This window comes from Musca vetustissima, unplaced genomic scaffold (assembly GCF_032173495.1).
Source record: "Musca vetustissima isolate MV318-11 ecotype Yass unplaced genomic scaffold, APGP_CSIRO_Mvet_v1 utg20336, whole genome shotgun sequence".
Classification (NCBI taxonomy): domain Eukaryota; kingdom Metazoa; phylum Arthropoda; class Insecta; order Diptera; family Muscidae; genus Musca; species Musca vetustissima.
This window is the reverse complement of record NW_026886023.1, coordinates 537,088-556,960: the sequence shown is the minus strand read 5'-3', so window position 1 is coordinate 556,960 and position 19,873 is coordinate 537,088. Positions and strand designations below refer to the sequence as shown.

Sequence of the window (19,873 nt, the reverse complement as noted above, 5' to 3'; positions counted from 1 at the left end):
CCCGAGTTGTGCTAGCGTGACCATATGGTCACACTCATAATTCGATCAAAAACTCATCTTAAAAACCTGTACCCGAGCAGTGCTAGTGTGAACATACGGCCACAGCCCAAAAATTGATCCTGTCGTTTATCCTGATAAGAAAAAAGGATACAAATGTAATTTTTGAATTCAGTGGCCCACAATCTAGAGACGCTGAAAGTTTCGTACCACAATTCGAAAAATATAATTAGAACACTATTCGGGACAATTGGCGCCTTGTGGTTCTTTGAAAAAAACATTTTTTAAAAAAATCCATGCCTTGTGGTTGACTTGAAAAAATAATTTTTTAAATCCAAGCCTTGCAATAGCCTAAAAAAATATTTTAATCCCCTATTGGAATAAAACGATATCGATCAATTTCTTAGGTTATGTTTTCATTCTTTATCTTGGGGTCGTTCTTCCTGGATTTTCCAATTTATTATATATATATATATATATATATATATATATATATATATACTTTTTGTTATTTATTATATAACAAAACTTAGGCCTAACTTGTTTTAAAACTATTTAAAATTGGTTTCATTTTTTTTAAATTAAGCAGAAATAAATTAAGATGGAAGGATAACTTCCTTCTTAGGGGGGAGGAGGCTCGTTTAGTCGTAATATATAAACATCAAATTATTTATTTATTTATTTTTTCTTTTTTTGGTTTATTACTCATATGTATATATAAAAAATATCTTTATTATATTGTTGTTCTTGATTTTAAAGCAACAGCATTCACATATCAATTGTTTTGTTATTGTTTTAGTTTTTTATTTTATTAAATTAATTATACAAACATTGTTTGACATTGTTTTGTATTAGAAATAATAGTAATAATAATTTTTGTGCTAGTAGTTTTGGTTTTTATTTTTTTTTTAATAAATTAAATTCTTAGTTTTTTTAATTCATTTTTTTAAATACTTCTCGTTGAAGTGAAAAGGAAAAAAAAACAAACACCAAAAACTAAAACGAAAACTTAATGGAAAGAATATTAGGAAATAAAATAAAAAACGAAAGAAAGAAAGCAAAAAACGTTATTAAAATATAAAACGAAAATAATAATATTATTTTGAAATCACTTAAAACAGCCTTCGTTTCAATCTAATTTTAATTAGTTTTCTATTTTTACAAGTTCCATTGTTTATTTCTAAAAAAATAATAAAATATACAACAAACAGAAAAAGGCAAACATTTATAAGGAAAATTTAAAAGAAAAAATAGGAAGGACATGGATAGAAAAATAGGTATGTGTGTGTGGTATTGACTATAAATAATTATCGTTTGTCATCATTTAAGGTACTATTAAGTAATTGTTGTTGTTTTCTTATTTATTTTGTTTGTAAACATGTTCCATTTATGAAAAAACCATAAGTCGACATTTACGAATTACGAATATATATGTATGTAAAAAAATCATAAGCTTAACAAGGAATTAGAAACATACGCCTATAGGAGAAGAGCCCTGCCTTGGCTGGACAGACAGACAAACAGACACATATACACAGCAGCAGCAGATAAAGAACTGTAAAGAACGGTGGTCGGTGGTGGCCTAGTAATACATTTGCAGCTGAGGGGAAAGGGGAAGGTATATCTCCAGCCTTTTTGTTGTTAAATTTAGTTCTTCTTCTTGTTACTAGGTTTATTGTCCACATTTGCATTGTTTCGTCTCTCACTCGGATCATCATCTTCTGCTCCTACAGCTTTAGCGAGTCATATCATTTTATCTTTCGTTGAATTTGTGGGTGTAGTTTTGCTTGTTGTTGTGGTAGGTGGTATGCTGGGTGGCATGGTTGAGCTAATATCGGTTTTGGGTAAAATTTTCTCTTTTTGCTTTTCGGCAGCTTCCAACAAGGCGGCATCCGAAGAGCCCTAAAAAACAGAAACAACCAACATTAAAATCTAAATCGAATCTATTATTGCCAAAACAACTCACCTCCTTCGCCTTCAAAACATTCTTGCCATCCAAGGCATCCAAATCTAAGGCATTTTCCTTTACCACCTTAGCACAATCCCTCAGATCTTCCGTCAAGGGATTATTTTTAGCTGCCGCTGCTGCAGCAGCAGCTGCATCAGCAATTTCTTCGGCCAATTTCTTAACATTATCCGCTTCCTTTATACTCTTGGCCAGGGCCTTTTCAATTTTATCCTGTGTCTCAATCACTTGTTCCTTATCCAACAGCGAAATCAATTCTTCCAATTGTTTTTCATCCAATTTCACATTTTCCCGACCAATGGCTTCAATGACCTGTTATTTAACAAGATGATCATTAATAGTTGTTATTTTGGAAATATATTTTTTCCAACTTACCTTGAGTACCTCATCGACAGAAATGGCACCATCCTTGTCGGCATCCAATTTACTGAGCACATTTTCGATTTGTTTAAGTCTGGACTCATCGGAGGTTTGTTTTAACTGGAAGAGGATGAAAAAATATTTTTAACAAATCCACGCTCACTATAACCTCAAAAAATTAATTCTAAGCTTTGTTATAACTTCAAAAAAAAAAATTTAAATACACGACATCAAAAGATTTTTTTTTTTACTCCAACAAGATTTTTTTTTAAATCTAACCTCAAAAAATATTTTTTTTTAAAAAATCCAAAAAATGTTTTTTTTCAAATCTTAAAAACTTACTATAATTTGAAAGAATATTTTTTTTTAATTCATTATTCACTATAACCTCAAAAAATAAAATTAAAAACAAAACCTCAAAAAAATATTTTTTTCTGAACCCACGACTCACTATAATATTTTTTAATCCCCCTTTTTTCCTTACCTTCTTAATGGTCTGCACCAAATCCTCAATTTGTACAATATCCTCCTCCAGTGATTTCGCCTCCAATTCAGCCTTTCTCAGCTCTTCGGCACTAACATCCGCACCGGGTAGCGCTTTCTCCTTTTGTTTCTTCTCCAAATCGTCCAGCACCTTATCCAACTGGCCAATCATGCTATTGACCTTTTTGAATAGCATTTTGGCCGCACGACTTTCGCGAACGGGCTCCTTAACCACCTGGCGCACCTCACGCAATTCTTCCACATCTTCTTTGTATTCTTCCAGCTCTTCCTTGAGGTCTTTGATGGTTTCCTTTTCGACAACCATTTTCTTGTCGCTCGACAGAGATTTCAAGGCTTCGCTGAGCAGCTCTACATCCTTGGAGGTGAGAGTGTTCTCCTCGGCCTCTTGGGCCTTGGCGGCCACATCTTCTTTGGTCTTTTGCTCGGCGGCAGTTAGAACCACAGGTTTGGGGGTGGGCGGCTCAACGATGCCGGTGGTGTCGGTGACATCACGAGCGGTATCCACCATGCTGGCCTCCTTTGTGACATCAATGGTGGCTGCCTTATCGGCTGCAGCAGCAGCTGCATCCACGAGGACTTTATCCGCAGCCTTGGCCTTTTCTTCTTCCTTCTCCTCTTCCATTTCCTCCTTGATTTTACGTTCCTCCTCTTTGATGATTTGAATCTTAGTCTTGTTGTCGATTTTACCCTCACGTTCCCCAATGGCTGCCTTAGTTTGTGCCGCCAATGAGTCGGGCAATACACGTATGGTTTCCTTGAGCTTATCTGTGGTCATGCTGTCATCGGAGATGAGCATGGTGCGGGAAAGCAACAACAGCGTGGGTGGTACTTTTTCGTTTAGCGACAAATCAATCCATTCCTGTAGTTGGGTGCGCATTTTCTCCTGGGTCAGGCCATAGGCACGCATACCTCTGGCCTTGCAGGCCTGTTGTAGCTCCCACAAATCGAGAGAGTTGACACCTTCACGGGCGATGACGCGATCATCAGCTGCCAAGGAACGTAACTTCATGCGCAGTTGGAATCTCAGGAAGTTGGTGGTGCCCACGGTATTCAGTTCCAATACTTTGCACAGTGCGGCCAGCTGTTCCCTTGTCAAAGAGTCCAAAGTGATTTCATCCTCAAATCGCTTGGCATATTTGATGATCTCCTCATTGGATACATATTCGGTGGGATTTTTGATTTTCTGGAAAAAGTTATCGAACTGTTTGGCCTCCTCACTTTTGTGTTCCTTGTGCTGGACGGCCATTTCATCGAGAGTCTTTTGTAAGAACTTGGCCATTTCGAGACGTACCTGCAGATTCTGTTTCAGTTTATCTTCACGTTCTTTGGTGGTTTGGAATGTTGAGGGTAACATGCCGGGGAAAAATTTTATGAAGACCGGCAACAATAATTCCATGAAGGGGACAATGATAAACACCGAGAAGGGAATCAAACGAAACAGATCGGAGGTGGTACGCACCAGTAGTTTGTTTTCACGGCGTGTCAAAGTTTTGCCGTTTAGGACGCGCCACAGGAGTTTGCGACAAATGTTGATGTCAATGAAGAGGAGCCGAAAACCGTGGTAGTAGTGAACAATTTCCTCCCAAATGCGGGTTTTCAGGGATTTCTTCACGGCTAATTGTTTGGGTGGTGATTCGGCTAATTTGTTGGCGGTGCTGGTCTCAGTGACGACAGAGGCAGCGGCCGTGACGGCATTGGGAGTTGCAGCAGCAGCTGCATTACCATTGGCAACCTCTTTTAAAATTTCTTCAACTTTTTCTTTTTGTTTGTTTTTCATGGTCTGAACGGTGACTTCGACCTTCGAGGATGGTTGTTCATAGCGACGATGACTGATATGGAGGGAACGATAGCTGCTGCTGTTTAGGATGGTGGTGGTGGTATCATAAAAGCTACCAGCGGCCAATGGTAGATAATAGTGGCCGGGTAATAATGCAGAGCGACTGATGCCATGTTGCAAAGATCCTCCAGTAGCTGCAGCAGTAGCAGCAGCTCCACTATAGGGTTCGATGCGATATTTCAAAGCAAAATGAGAACGATTGTGGGCGTTGGTGTGGACAGCATCTGAAAAAAGGGGGGAGAAGAAAAAGGATTATTATGTGGTCAAATTAGTTACTTCATAAAAAAATTCTGAAATCGTATCTAAAGTAAAATAATAAAAAAATAAACCTATTGCCCAATCTAAAAATGAGAAGGAACCTTAAATTAAAATTTTTGACTTTTTGACATATTTTTTTCTAGTTTCGAATTACTGATAGCCACCACCCTGCCCCAAAATGATAACGGATTTTAGAGATTAAAAACGATTGGAGATAATATTGAAAAAAAAAATAAAATGAAACCTGTTTTTGATTACACTCAATTTTTAATTCGAAACACTAAATTAAGTAATTTATTGTAACTCAAATTGAAATATATAAGCACTTTGCTAGACTTGTTTATTTCTCAAAACCCATCCACCTCCTTCCTCCTCCTCGTCATCATCATCACCATCACATTCATCATAATTAACATTGTTATCAGAGTTTTCGCTATTTTGTTTTTTTTTTATTTTCTCTTATTTTCAAACTGTTTGTGTTTACTTTTATCTTTCAAGTTGTTGCTGTTGTTGTTTTGTTTGTTCTTGATGTATTTTGCCCGCCCCGATTATCATGTCATCATATCGTCGACGTCTACCTTCACATTTGATTATCAAGTGTTAATCATAATATAGTTATTATTATGACTATGTGCGTGACAGCTATGGCCAGGGCAGCAAAGGTATATACGGAATATGATATTGATATTGGTGTGTTAATTCCAAAATGATCTAATGGCTTATATAAATAGGAAACATAGGAAACAACACAGGTTTTTAGAAATACCAATTGGTCTGTATAACTACCACAGGTCTTTATGAAAAACCACAAATTTTTATAATGACCATTTGGTCTGTACACGAGATCTTAGGTCTTTATGGACACCTCTAATCTCCATAGAGACCACTTAGTATGTCTAAAGATCATAGATCATCTTTATACCATAGGTTTTTAGACGAAGCCGCAATTGTCTGTGAAGAAATCTCTGAAAATCTCTGAAAACCCGCATTTGGGAGGAAATTGTCCGTTACTGTCACGGTCTCCGTCTCCTTTTCATTGACATCAACATTTGTCGCAAACTCCTAAACGGCAAAACATTGACAGGCCGTGAAAACAAGCTCTGGGGCGCACCACCTCCGATCTGTTTCGTTTGATTCCCTTCGCTGTGTTAATCATTGCCCCCTTCTGGAAAATTACTGTTGCCGATATCTTTATTAAGTTCGCTTCGAAGTGGCCACTGTGTAAAGTATTGGAAGTGGGCACCGTCAATATTTTACGTTTTCAGTTACCCATGAAGTTACGTTCCTTGGCAGCTAATGATCGGGTCATAGCCCGTGAAGGTGTCAAATCTATTGACGGATGGGAGCTACAGCAGGCCTGCTAGGGCAGAGGTATGCTTACCTAGGGCATGACCCAAATGAAAATGCGCACCCAGCTACAGGAATGAAAAATACCAATACCAACACTCCGATGATCGCGTGACCACTGATAAGCTCAAGGAAACTATACGTTTATTGCCCGACTCATTGGCTGAACAAACTAAGGCGGCCATTGGCGAACGTGAGGGTAAAATCGATAACAAGACTAAAATTCAAATCGTCAAAGAGGAGGAACGTAAAATCAAGGAGGAAATGGAAGAGGAGAATGAAGAAGAAAGAAAGGTTAAGGCTGCGGATAAAGTCATCGTGGACCCTCGCCGATAAGACAGCCACCATTGATGTCGCAATGGAGTCCAGCATGGTGGATAGACTAGAAAAATTTTTTTCAACCGTCCACTGCCAAACCTGTGATTCTAACTGCCCCCAAGCAAAAGACCAAAGAAGTTATGACAGCCAAGGCCCATGAGTTCGAAGAGAACACTCTCACCTCCAAGGATGTAGAGCTGCTCAGCGAAGCCTTGAAATCTCTGTGGAGCGACAAGAAAATGGTTGTCGAAAAAGAAACCATCAAAGACCTCAAGGTCAAGGTGCTGGAGGAATACAAAAAAGATGCGGAAGAGTTACGTGAGTTGCGTCAGATGGCTGAGCTACGCTTTGGTGAGAGTCGTGCCGCCAAAATGCTATTCAAAAAGGTCAATAGCATGATTGATCAATTGGATACGGTGCTGGACTGGATTTGGAGAAGAAAAAAAAGGAGAAATCGCTACACGGTTCAGATGTCAGTGCTAAAGAGCTGAGGAAGGCTGAATTGGAGGCGAAATCACTGGAGCAAGATAGAAGAGCTGAAGGGAGCCTGAGAAAAATATTTATAGAAGAGCTGAAGGGAGCCTTTTTGGACGAGCTGAAGGCAGTCTTTATAGGCGGGCTGGAGTCTATAGAAAAGCATATGGTGGAGAGAATCTTTATAGACGATCTGAACGATTTATTGATAGTGGCCTATATAGGCTAACGGTAGAGTATATTAATACGCGAGCGGAATGCAGTTTTTATAGAGGAGCTGTATATTTATAGACGTCCTAAAGGGGAGCTGAGGAATTCTTTACGAATAGTTGAAGGGAGTTTTTACAGACGAGCTGAAGTAGAAGTTTATAAACGAGCTGAAAGGGCAAAGAATTTATAGAGGAGTTGAATGACGATAAAAGCTGTAAGGTGGCTTAATAGACGAGCTAAAGCACAAATTTCTTTTAAAAAATGTACAACAAATAAAAATATAGTATATAAATTTTAATTGAAATACATATCTCAGCCATTGACACACAATTTTACACAATCGAAGAACAAAAAATCGAACGGATAAAATCGAAATCAAAAAAATATTTATAATTTTTTAATTTAAATAACTCATTGATCTGGGAGCTAAAATTGTTTCCAAATCTGCAATATTGGTGGCGGATGGAACTGACAAGGATTTGCGTATTGCTACATCATGTTTGGTGATATTAATTTCCGATTGTTTTTGTTGCTGTTGCTGGCTTGAAGGTGTGTTAGAATTGATTTCAATTGTTGACTGTTTTGTCAAAGTTTGCTGGGATTTCTTGTTTTCATCATTTTCCTCCTTCTGTGGAAGTTTCAATTTGCTACAATCGTTCTCTTGTTGTTGTTGGGATGTTGATGGACCCTCGGCTTTTTCTTCTTGTTCCCCTTCGGCAATTCTCTGCAATTTTATTTCCATTTTACGTGGAGCATTGCGTCCTCTTTGCATGGTTTTGGTGTATTCTGTCCCATCTGTTGGTATTTCGGTTATTTCCACAGACGCTGGCAGCGTGGGGAAGTAGGCACAAGGCATAAATGACTGTTGTTGAGGTTGTTGTTGTGCTGAATTTGTGGTCATTATCAAGAGCGGAGTAGGATTTGTGCTTAGCCATTCAGACAAATAAAAACTATAATCCATGATGTCATCACCAGCACTTAAATATCCTTGAATATCCTCCCGTTGTCGACTGTGATGATGATTTTTCGATTTGGGCAGATCAACCTTACCGCCACCAAAGCGGAATTTCTTATTATTCGTACGCAAACGTTTGCGGGCCTGATCATATTCATCACCCGATATGGATTCTAGACTATTGTTGTGACGATTTGGATGGGAATTCGGATCCAAATTGCGGGAACTACGTTTGCGTGCAACCTATGGAGGAAGAGGGCGCGCGCCGCCAGACAGACAACAAATAATGAATGACAAACAAGAGACATGTTTTTCTTTTCCTCTTTCTTACCCTTGGTTCGAAATATTTTCGGTGTAGTGGTGAAATATTTTTTCTTGGTCCACCACCACCAACTTTTTCGCCAAAGGAATGGCCAATGGCAAAGGAATTTTCGTTTTTCTTTAAAATTAAACCCACTTCGCTTAAATTGTCCAATGCCTGTTTGATGGTTGTCTCCAAATTGGCAACTGGTACTAAATTTCTCATCTGATACTCCACTTGATTGATGACATCCTCAATGGGTATCGACTTCCGGACATTTCCATCGCATAAAATATTTAATGCCTTCAAGACGTGGCGATTTATTTTCTTTGGTACATTCATTTTTTTACCCCCGCGATTAAAAATAGGAAAACAAATTTTTGTCACAAAAATATAATTTTGGAAATTCACAAGAAAAAAATTGATATTGAATTGAATATTGAATTTATTTCGAATGAAAGGAAAAAAATTACTTTCTCGATGGAGAGATAGGAAAGGCAAAGGTAATTTGATTTATTTCATTTTTTTGGAGTTGAAAGGGCGGACAGTGGAAACAAAGTGCGAAACAAAAAAATTACCCCAATAAAATCTGTCGGTATTTCTTTGTCTGTACAAACAAAAAAGAAGATTATTGACCCACATAATTTGTTACCAAAAACAAAACAAAAAAAATTCTTCAGATCTTAATATAAAAAATGAGAATGAATGCCTGGTGAGTCATCGAACTGTACCTGCAGATCTTCTGTATGCAACGTGTTTGTTTGGTTTTTTATGGCATTTCTAATTTCGCCTGCGGAATCTTAGTGAATATGTGATCGTGAGCGCCACTTTGTCTAGCCATCGTGTGCACAATTTAAATGATGCAATCATACATATCTAATAACAGGTTTTAAAAAAATTCATTGATAAGGGAAATTGTATAGAAATTTGCCGACGAGCAGATTCATGAATTGAAATCTGTTGTTAGGGATAGGGACTACAGGAGACGCTAGTTTCCCTTCAGCCTTATTCCTCAATTTTTTTAGATGAAATAAATGCAGATTTGGAATGTTGAAATAAAGTCCGAAATGTGCCTCACGCGTCTCCTTATAGCCTTTTTTGTTGATTGAATCTCATAACTATGGACTATTTTGTGTATGGGAGACCTACGGTTCTTACAGAAATTTTCGGAAATGGCACCCCTTGATCAAATTGAAATTAATACTGCCCTGCTCGTTGTTCTCCTCTACGACTATGGTTCTTTTTCGATACTAGAATATATACAAACATATATATGATAATAAAAATTAGCTTTATATAGTCTAAAAAGAGATAATTGCCAAAAATATATAATAGAATAAAATATATATTTTTACCTATCCTACCCTTTGTGTAAAAGTATTGTGCTGCTTTCGCTTTTGTTTCATTTCATTTTTTGTTCTATTTGCCAGCTAAGAGCATTAACCCAATTTATTCAATTGGGTAAACAAACACCTTCGTTTTGTTCAAGTTTATGCAAAAACAAAATAACCTCGAACAGAAAGGGAAGCATCTATTTGCCAAACTATTTGGCATAGAAGTTGATGCAAGCATTTTTCCATTTCAATAGAAAACATTTTCAAACCAGCAACGAAGTGTTTATATTCAATTCAATACAAGCAGAATTGTAGATATAGACTTAGGTGCACTATTTACATAAAATCAGATGAAAATATATATGGAAGCTATATCTAAATATGAACTGATTTTCACGAAACTTTTCGCACATCATTCTAGACTTAATTCAGTGCACTGTGCCAAATTTCGTGCAAATCGAATGATATATGGGGACATTGGGGCACCATTTACATAAAATCGGATGAAAATATATATGGGAGCTATATCTAAATCTGAACCGATTTTTACGAAACTTAGCACACATCATTCTAGACTTAATTCAGTGCACTGTGCCAAATTTCGTGCAAATCGAATGATATATAGGGAGCTATATCTAAATCTGAACTGATTTTTCCCAATTTCAATAGGGTTCGTCCTTGGGCCAAATAAGTGACATATGCCAACTTTCATCATATAACGCTATTACTCAGTATTTGGGTACGTTTTTTAAACGAATTGGCTTTTATTTTGGTTGTCAAATCTTCCTACGCCAAAATTGACCATGACATATCCCGCCATTAATGGTATTTTGTTAATATCCAACGTTCGGTCCGGCGATCGCGACATTTTTACTTGCAAACATATTATTATTATCGCCTCTAACTTTTGCAAAATCTTTAAATACTTTGGCAACTCTACAATGCTGTGATAAAAACAAAAATCACGTCACTGCAAATAATAACGCAGCCTACCAAAATCAAATCCAAAATACAATTGATTTTGCATAAAAAATACAATGGAAAGTTTTCAAGATGTTTGTTGTTGTGGTTTTTGTTTCTTATTTTCTCACAGCTGAACTGCTAACTCAACCAAACACAAATACGTGTATTTTGTAAACTACAACAACAACAAGAAAAAAACATGTGAAAAAAATTGTGTGCACAAAAAAAGCAAAATATTTACTTACATTTCTTTGCAACATGCTTCTGCAGGCCACACTTTTTATAACTTCGCACAAAGGCATTCATTTTGTCGGAAAATTATTATAATTTTTTTGTTTGGTTTGGTTTTCCAGGATTGTAGAAGCCGTCGTTTTGTAAAGATCAATTAAATTTTGACAATTTGGTTTTTTATTGAATATAATTTTCCTTTTTTTCTCCCAGTTGATTCTATCAAAGAATCGATTATTTCGGTTGGGAAGAAGGATTTTCTTTCGCGATTGCCAGAATCTCTGTTAAAGAAAAAAGAAAAACTAATGAAAAGACAAGAACAACAATAACAATATGGGGTTTTTTGTTCTTCTTATTTTCCTTCCCCCACTTTTTTTCAATAACACACAACACCGCACACACTCACACACACGGGGGGCACAAGTGACTATGGACTATGTGCAAGCGGCGGAGCCACCAATTGGATATACTTTTTTTTTGCTTCTGCTGTGGTTGGGGGAATTTCTTTATCCCATAGTTTTGTCACTCTTTTTTTATTTTTTGCTAAACGCTTGTCTTTTTGCAAGCATGCATATCACACAAAAGCATGTATTACACAATTGCTTGAATCAATTGCACAGAGAGATCTTTTGGGTTCGTTTCTTTTCTTCTCTAGCTTTCGTTGTTGTTGTTATGGCTTGTCATAAATACCGCCGCACAAGATATCAGCCGTAGGCCGTTTTTTAATTAATCTATACCTACAATATTTTTCTTCACTTCAATACACTTTTATTTTCGTTATTTCTTTAATTATTTATTGGGTATTTTTCTTGTTGCGGAGTTTCGTAGAAATTTCACGATTAAACAATGTTCTTCTTCATCACCAAATGATTCTTGTCTCATCATCTGTTGTTGTTGTTTTGTGTTGGATTATCGTCAATCGATAACTGAGAGTCATCGATTATGTTGGTGTCAGAAAGAGATGCCATCATCAGCTGACATTAATGTTTGCATTGAACCAAATTCACATTAAGGAAACACTGAGAAACCGAATGGAACTAGTCTCACCTAAATCCTTTTGAGATGAAATGGGTTTTGGTAATGGCTGCGTATGAATAACATGCAAAAAATTACATTATTTATTGTAAAAAATTGTAAAAATTACATTATTTATTGTAAAAAATTATACAAATTAGTAGATTCTTGCTTAGCCCTTGAGCGATAATATGGTCGCTACAAACAACACAACAAAACTGTAGCAACAGATAAGTTATCGAATCTGTCACTCAAAAAGTGTGTACAACGCTTAAGTAAAAAACAGTGCCAAAATACAACACAATTTATAATTTGTAGAATAATTTACAAAAGACAATATAAATTAAAATTGAATTGAATGTTGATGAAATAATATTATTTTCGTTTTGACGTCTAACATAATTTTGTATGTATGTGTAGGTTTACAAAATATAATTTGACAGCAAACTTTATACTACCCTGTGCTTACTGTCCGACCTTATATAGACCTTGGTAAACCCTGTAAAAATTTGACATAAAACACCAGTAATCTTGCATGATCCAATGAGAACCTGCCTTGTTCCCTTTTGTTAATCAGCTGGTCGGTCTTCAACTATCAACCGATGTTTTTTTTAACAACAGCAACATGGAAATCGATTAGTATCGATAAACGCAAAAAACAAAACAACAATGCAAACATCCTAGGATATTGTCACAGAAGAAAATTAATCTAAAGAAATTAATTAACACAAAACAAAATAAACTATGGATGATTTAAATCCATTGGCCGGTACTGCCCATCTTTTGGAAGAGGTAGATAGTAAGTCACAAACACACACACACCTCGAAGACAATATATACATACATATATTTCAACGACTTGAATTTTTTTGCAGAGAAATTGATGGTCTTGCTGAGAGATGGTCGTACCCTGATTGGATATTTACGTTCGGTGGATCAATTTGCCAATTTGGTATTGCATCGTACCATCGAAAGGATACATGTTGGCAATGAATATGGCGATATACCACGCGGTGTATTTATTATACGTGGCGAAAATGTTGTACTTCTGGGTGAAATTGTAAGTAAATTCCGCATGGAGGAAGATTTTTAACTTGATTGATTGATTTGTATACAGGATCGTGAAAAGGAATCTAAATTGCCCCTAAAGGAAATCTCCGTCGATGATATACTAGATGCCCAGAGACGGGAGCAGGAACAACGCCAGGAAAAACATCGTCTCATATCGAAGGCTTTAAAAGAACGTGGCTTAGCCGTCAACACAGATATAATTAATGAAGATTTCTGTTAATTGTAGAGTCTCGGGGGTATTTTTTTTACTTATATACCTATTTACATGTATATTTATGTACAATCAAATGTTTAAGAATATATATAATGATTTTCTATTCCAAAATACTTAATGTGCGGTTTCTTCTAGGTCTATGCGTTTTTCTAATATTTGCATTATTTCAACTTGGGCCTTGATTTTATAACGTCGCGATACGGCAATTACTTTCCATTTTGCTTTTTGGGTTTTCTTGTTCAACGGGGCAATTTATTTGTTTCGCTATATTTGGTTTAATGTCTTCGGTGGTATACGATAAAGCAGCGTAATGGACATATGAGGTTGATGATGTACAGGAATTATTTTGCGTCTGCAAAACTCTATTTCTTTTTTTTTTGTGAAAAAATTAACTAATTACTTACCACCACAATGTTCTTCGTCGCAATCATGACTTTGCATCACAGAACACTGAGTGGCATCATCCTCAGTGTATGATGCGCATTTTATTTCAGATGCTGTTCTTTATCCTGACTTCTCTTCTAGCTCGTCCACTTCTTGTTCCTCTCCTGTATTATCATTTAAATTATATTTTTCCGATTTCATCTGTGTGGTTTCACTATCACCACCCCCACACACCACACATTTATCCTGTGTGATTTTCCTAACCACCAGCATCACATCCTTGCGTACCTGCCGTTTCTTTACAAAATTACGCAGAAAATCCATTCGATTGAAGAAATCTGTTTTGTCATACGCCTCATATACATTTGTTTCAATTCCCTGGCATAGCGATCTCTCAGCACGGTCCAACGTTTGCGTACCTCCAAAGAGGACATACCCAGATGGTCATCCACCCGGCTCCATTGTATATCTTTCTTGTAGGCCAGGCAAAAATCTGGGTGCCGATTATCGTATAGGCATGATGATAGCTTTATACATTCTATAAGTCCAATATCTATATCCTCCAATGGCCTATGGTTGGCAGACATAATTCCTAAATATCTCTATTTGGAGATTAAGTAATTTGTATAGATTATGAATTTTTCGTAAAAAAAATATTGGGTATTCTTAACAATTCCAATTAGACGCATAGTGATTTTTGTGATTTATGATAGATATATCGTAAAGAACTGGATCAAAAAACCCAAATTGTACGAAAGTACAAATTCACATAGATCCAAATTTTTATAAGGATTCTAATACTAGGTACTCGTTGGTACTCATCCTTTACTAAAGATTCATTTAAATTATTTACTTTATAATTAAAATACAATTTATTATAAATATTAATTAAATAATAATAGCAGGTTGGAGTTTTTTTTATTATATATATATATATATATATTTTTTATTATTTAAATAATATATTTATATTTTATTATTGCAGTACGGGAACCATTTATGTTGCGAATAATAAAATATTAAACAATAATAATAAAATTATCGTTAGAATTAGCGAAATTACTAAAAAAAGGGAAGAAACAATGTTAAAAACGAATACAGAATAAATGTGCAACGAAAATAGAAAAAATATAACCTATTGGTGGTCTCTTTTATGGTCTATTTTCAATAGAAGTACATGAGGATAGGTATTTTTAGACCTTCAACTACTTTAATAAGCCTTAAAAACAATCACAATATCGCATTGTTAGTCATGCATAATTATCTTCCATTTCAACTTGCAATAAATTCCGTGACAAATCCAAGTTCATCCAAACCATCTCATCGCACTCTACAATACCTCGATTATAGACCGTTGGGACCCAAAGAATCAATGGTATCTTTCGTTGCATTTGTACACGTTCGTCCCTTAACAGCAAACAAACATTAATGATAAAGGTTGACTCTACTTTGAAACAGCCGCTTAGGTCAAGTTTGGCCAAATTTCGACAATATCTAATTACATTCAATAGTCCATTTTCCATTTCGTGTCCATATGTAGGGCAGGAAATTGTCAGCTGTTCCAATTCCGGGAGAAGTGCTAGCTTTTCTACATATTCGTCTATGACTACACCACGAGTGTAACACCCCAACCCTTTTAGTTTCTTTAATTTCGAGATTTGTTTCGCACTCTCTGAACTCAAAAATCGGTTAGCTTCCAAACGTAACGAAATCAATTGATCGCTCTTGTGTCTGGCTAGCTTATTAATGAAGCTAATTCCAATGTCATCAGGGGTACGGTAATGAAGGTCTTTCAGTTTCGGTAACTTGGCCAAGAGATCAACTTGTTTCGAATATAAACAGCTGATTTCCAATTTTCGAAGATTATTTAAATATTTAACCATTTTCGCTATGTCTATTGTAGATTCCAAATTTCTGCACTTGAGAATAGCAAGTGTATGTAATTCAGTTAGTTTTTTGCATATTTTCAACAAGTTGTCATTCTGCATATTTTTACAATCAGTCAAATCCAAATATTCCACCGTTTTCAGATGCCTAATATGTTTGCCTAAAAGATTATTAAACAGAAATGTTTTAATACGAAACTAGTAAGGAAAGTAGTAAAGTCTGACTGGGCCGACTATATGATACCCTTCACCACTTTGGGTATATTCTACGTATGTATCGTAACAGACATCGCCTTTTCGAAGGGAATGTTATTTCAGGACGTTGTGTCAGTCGACCAAGCTATGGGTCTATAGTGAACAATTTACTATAAATCGGACGAAAATACATATGGGAACTATATACAAAACTGAACCGATTTTCCCGAAACTGACCACTCATTATTCTAGACTCAATTCACTACGCTATGCGAAATTTCGTGCAAATCGGAGGATATAAAGGGACTTTGGTACACTATTTACCTAAAATCAGACGAAAATATATATGGGAGCTATATCTAAATCTGGACCGATTTTCTGGAAACTTCACACACGTCATTCTAGACTCAATTCAGTTCACTATGCAGAATTTCGTGCATATCGAAAGATATATAGGGACATTGGTGCACCATTAACATAAAATCGGACGAAATCATACACGGAACCTATATCTAAATCTGAACTCATTTTCACGAAACTTAGCACACATCATTCTGGACCTAAATCGAAAGATATATAGGGACTTTGGTGCCCTATTTACCTTAAAAATATATGGGAGCTATATCTAAATCTGACCCGATTTCAATAGGGTTCGTTTTTGGGCTAAATAAGTGACTTGTGTCAAATTTCATCCAAATCGGATCATAAATGCGACCTGTACGGACAGAAAGTGATTCTATGCATATTCTCAAAAGGAACCATGTGTCTATCTCGTTTCTTTTTGCCTGTTACAAACATATGCACAAAGACTTAATACCCTGTACCACAGTGTGGTATAATGAGAAACCAAATATTAAACTCCGTGAGAACTCATTGTTACGTAAATTTTTCATTTGATCCATTAACCGAGACTATTATGGTAGCATGTTAGTATTTCAGATCTTTTTTATAATTACCTGTTAATTTGGTATTGGACGCCAATGTTAGGTTTTTCAATTTCTTCAACTTCTTAAAGATCGCAACATGGGAATCACAAATATCTGTATATGTTAGATCTAGTGAATGTAGCGAATTACACATATTTGTAAATACAGATGTCTTCAATCTGGTTTCTCTCATTAAAAGCTCACTGAGATTAGTACAATATAAAGTGACAAATTCCAAAATGCGATAGGGACAATCTTGTCCTTTAGCATAGTCCACAAACTTCACCATGTGGGGACCGACAATTTCCAGAAAATCACGTACTTCCCACAACGTTAGTTCGAAATAATAGAAAAGGTTTGGTTCGAAACATTTATATTCGCGCTTGGCATACATTTCAAAGTGACTTCTTAAACGGCCACATGTTCGTGCCACACTGACTTGATCCTTAAGCGATAAATATCCAAATATGATTCCAAAGCAATCACTGTTTAAATTCAGAATTGATGTAATTCCTTCGGAACATTCGTATGTTTCATTGTCGTCGCAGACATAATTTTTAGCATCCGGTTGTTGCCAGCTATCATCAGCACCAGAGCTCCGAAATGCTCGCTCGAATTCGAGTAAAGAGTAAAACTTGCTCGAATTCGAGCGGGAGTACTCCTGCGAGTACAAAAAGTAAATAGAGTATACTCTATTTTTCTCTACCACTCAAATAAGAGCGCAAGTGCTTCGCTCGTTTTCGAGTGGGAGTGAAATACGCTCGAAATCGAGCAGATTACACTCTTACCGAGTACTCTTTTATTTTCATTTATTTTTGTTTGTTTGTGATACCGTTGTTTTACTTGATGTTGTTTGTTTGTTTTATGATGTTTGGTTTGCAGTACTGCTGAGAAAGCATGCATCAACAAGCTCGTTCTCTGCGTTATCTTTATGTAAGTCATTTCATATAAGATTTTTATTTGTACCTCACATGTGTAACCATTTTCAATAAACAAAATAATCAATGTCCTTTTATGTTTTTTGAACATAATAAGCACACAAAAGATCAACATCAAAAATTTTTTTTCTACTACACACATACAAATAACCAAACAACCAAATTTATTTGTCCACTCGATTTCACTCTTAGAGTGAACTCTTACTCTATTTCGAACATTTTGACTCACATTCTTTTTCTTCAACAATGAGTAAAGTTGATATCCATAATGTTAAGTTTTATTTCAATTGCGTTGCCAGTTGAACTCGCAACTGGAGTTTGGTTGCCTTCCATAATCGACCCATTATATTTTATTTATTGCAGTACCGGAACCATTTATTTTGCGAATAATAAAATATTAAAAAATAATAATAAAATTATCGTTAGAATTAGCGAAATTATTAAAAAAGGGAAGAAACAATGTTAAAAACGAATACAGAACGAATGTGTAACGATAATAGAAAAAATATAACCTATTGGTGGTTTCTTTTATGGTCTATTTTCAATAGAAGTACATGAGGATAGGTATTTTTAGACCTTTAACTACTTTAAAAAGCCTTAAAAACAATCAAAATATCACATTGTTAAATATGAATTATTATCTTTCATTTTAACTTCCAATAAATTCCGTGGCAAATACATGTTCATATCTAGATGTTTTGGGACCCAGAGAATCAATGGTATCTTTCGTTGCCTTTGTACACGTTCGTCCATTAACAACAAACAAACATTAATGATAAAGGTTGACTCTACTTTGAAACAGCCGCTTAGGTCAAGTTTGGCCAAATTTCGACAATATCTAATTACATTCAATAGTCCATTTTCCATTGCGCTTCGTTTGTTAGGGCAGGAAATTGTCAGCTGTTCCAATTCCGGGAGAAGTGCTAGCTTTTCTACATATTCGTCTATGACTACACCACGAGTGTAACACCACAACCCTTTTAGTTTCTTTAATTTCGAGATTTGTTCCGCACTCGCTACACTCAAAAATCGGTTAGCTTCCAAACGTAACGAAATCAATTGATCGCTCTTGTGTCTGGCCAGCTTATTAATGAAGCTAATTCCGATGTCATCAGGGGTACTGTAATGAAGATCGTTCAGTTTCGGTAACTTGGCCAAGCGACCAACTTGTTTCGAATATAAACAGCTGATTTCCAATTTTCGAAGATTATTTAAATATTTAACCATTTTCCGGATGTCTATTGTAGATTCCAAATTTTCGCACTTGAGAATGACAAGTGTATGTAATTCAGTTAGTTTTTTGCATATTTTCAACAAGTTGCCATTCTGCATACTTTTACATTCAGTCAAATCCAAATATTCCACCGTTTTCAGATGCCTAATATGTTTGCCTAAAAGATTATTAAAAAGAAATGTTTTAATACGAAACCAGTAAGGAAAGTAGTAAAGTCTGACTGGGCCGACTATATGATACCCTTCACCACTTTGGGTATATTCTACATATGTATGTATCACCGGGCCGCCACCTTACGTCCCAGCCTGTACCACAGTGTGGTGAAGGGTATAATGAGAAACCAAATGAAAAACTCCGTGAGAACTCATTGTTATGTAAATTTTTCATTAGATCCCTTAACCGAGACAATTATGGTAGCATGTTAGTATTTCAGCTCTTTTTTGTAAGTACCTGTTAATTCCCAATTGGACGCCAATGTAAGGTTTTTCAATTTGGTCAACTTCATAAGGATCGCAATATGGGAATCACAAAGACCTGCATCTGTTAGCTCTAGTGAATGAAGCGAATTACACATATTTGTCAATACAGATGTCACCAATTTTGTTTTTCTTATATAAAGCTCGCTGAGATTAGTACAATATAAACTGACATAATACAAAATGCGAATAGGACATGGACATGTATCAGAAAACTTCACCATGTGGGGACCGACAATTTCCAGAAATTCACGTGCTTCCCACATCGTTAGCTTGAATTTAATGAAAAGGAATGGTACGAAACATTTATATTTGCGCTTGGCATACATTTCAAAGTGACTTCTTAAACGGCCGCATGTTCGTGCCACACTGACTTGATCCTTAAGCGATAAATATCCAAATATGATTCCAAAGCAATCACTGTTTAAATTCAGAATTGATGTAATTCCTTCGGAACATTCGTATGTTTCATTGTCGTCGCAG

The 19,873-nt window shown here is 35.9% G+C and overlaps 2 protein-coding genes across 2 annotated transcripts; one reads left to right on the top strand and one right to left on the bottom strand.

Moving 5' to 3' along the window:
• Positions 1-1,740: 1,740 nt before the first annotated feature.
• Positions 1,741-6,231, bottom strand: LOC133333535 (mitochondrial proton/calcium exchanger protein). Its single transcript, XM_061541851.1, has 6 exons — positions 6,192-6,231; positions 3,333-4,888; positions 2,808-3,203; positions 2,339-2,443; positions 1,964-2,275; positions 1,741-1,899 (listed from the first exon to the last, which is right to left on the bottom strand). Exons 1-6 carry the CDS (start codon positions 6,229-6,231, stop codon positions 1,741-1,743), a joined length of 2,568 nt encoding a protein of 855 aa, XP_061397835.1.
• Positions 6,232-12,810: 6,579 nt separating this feature from the next.
• LOC133333475 (U6 snRNA-associated Sm-like protein LSm1) lies at positions 12,811-13,357 on the top strand. Its single transcript, XM_061541794.1, has 3 exons — positions 12,811-12,865; positions 12,942-13,126; positions 13,184-13,357. Exons 1-3 carry the CDS (start codon positions 12,811-12,813, stop codon positions 13,355-13,357), a joined length of 414 nt encoding a protein of 137 aa, XP_061397778.1.
• The last annotated feature ends 6,516 nt before the right edge of the window (positions 13,358-19,873 follow it).

Excerpts from the sequence above, each read along its gene's own strand:
- LOC133333475 (XM_061541794.1), top strand. The coding sequence starts at position 12,811 with ATGGATGATTTAAATCCATTGGCCGGTACTGCCCATCTTTTGGAAGAG. Across the intron at positions 12,866-12,941 it reads TCTTTTGGAAGAGGTAGATA|AGAAATTGATGGTCTTGCTG; the intron begins GTAAGTCACAAA and ends ATTTTTTTGCAG. Across the intron at positions 13,127-13,183 it reads TTGTACTTCTGGGTGAAATT|GATCGTGAAAAGGAATCTAA; the intron begins GTAAGTAAATTC and ends ATTTGTATACAG.
- LOC133333535 (XM_061541851.1), bottom strand. The coding sequence starts at position 6,231 with ATGACCCGATCATTAGCTGCCAAGGAACGTAACTTCATGG. Across the intron at positions 4,889-6,191 it reads CAAGGAACGTAACTTCATGG|ATGCTGTCCACACCAACGCC; the intron begins GTAACTGAAAAC and ends CCCTTTTTTCAG. Across the intron at positions 3,204-3,332 it reads TCACAAAGGAGGCCAGCATG|GAGAACACTCTCACCTCCAA; the intron begins GTGGATACCGCT and ends CAAGAGGCCGAG.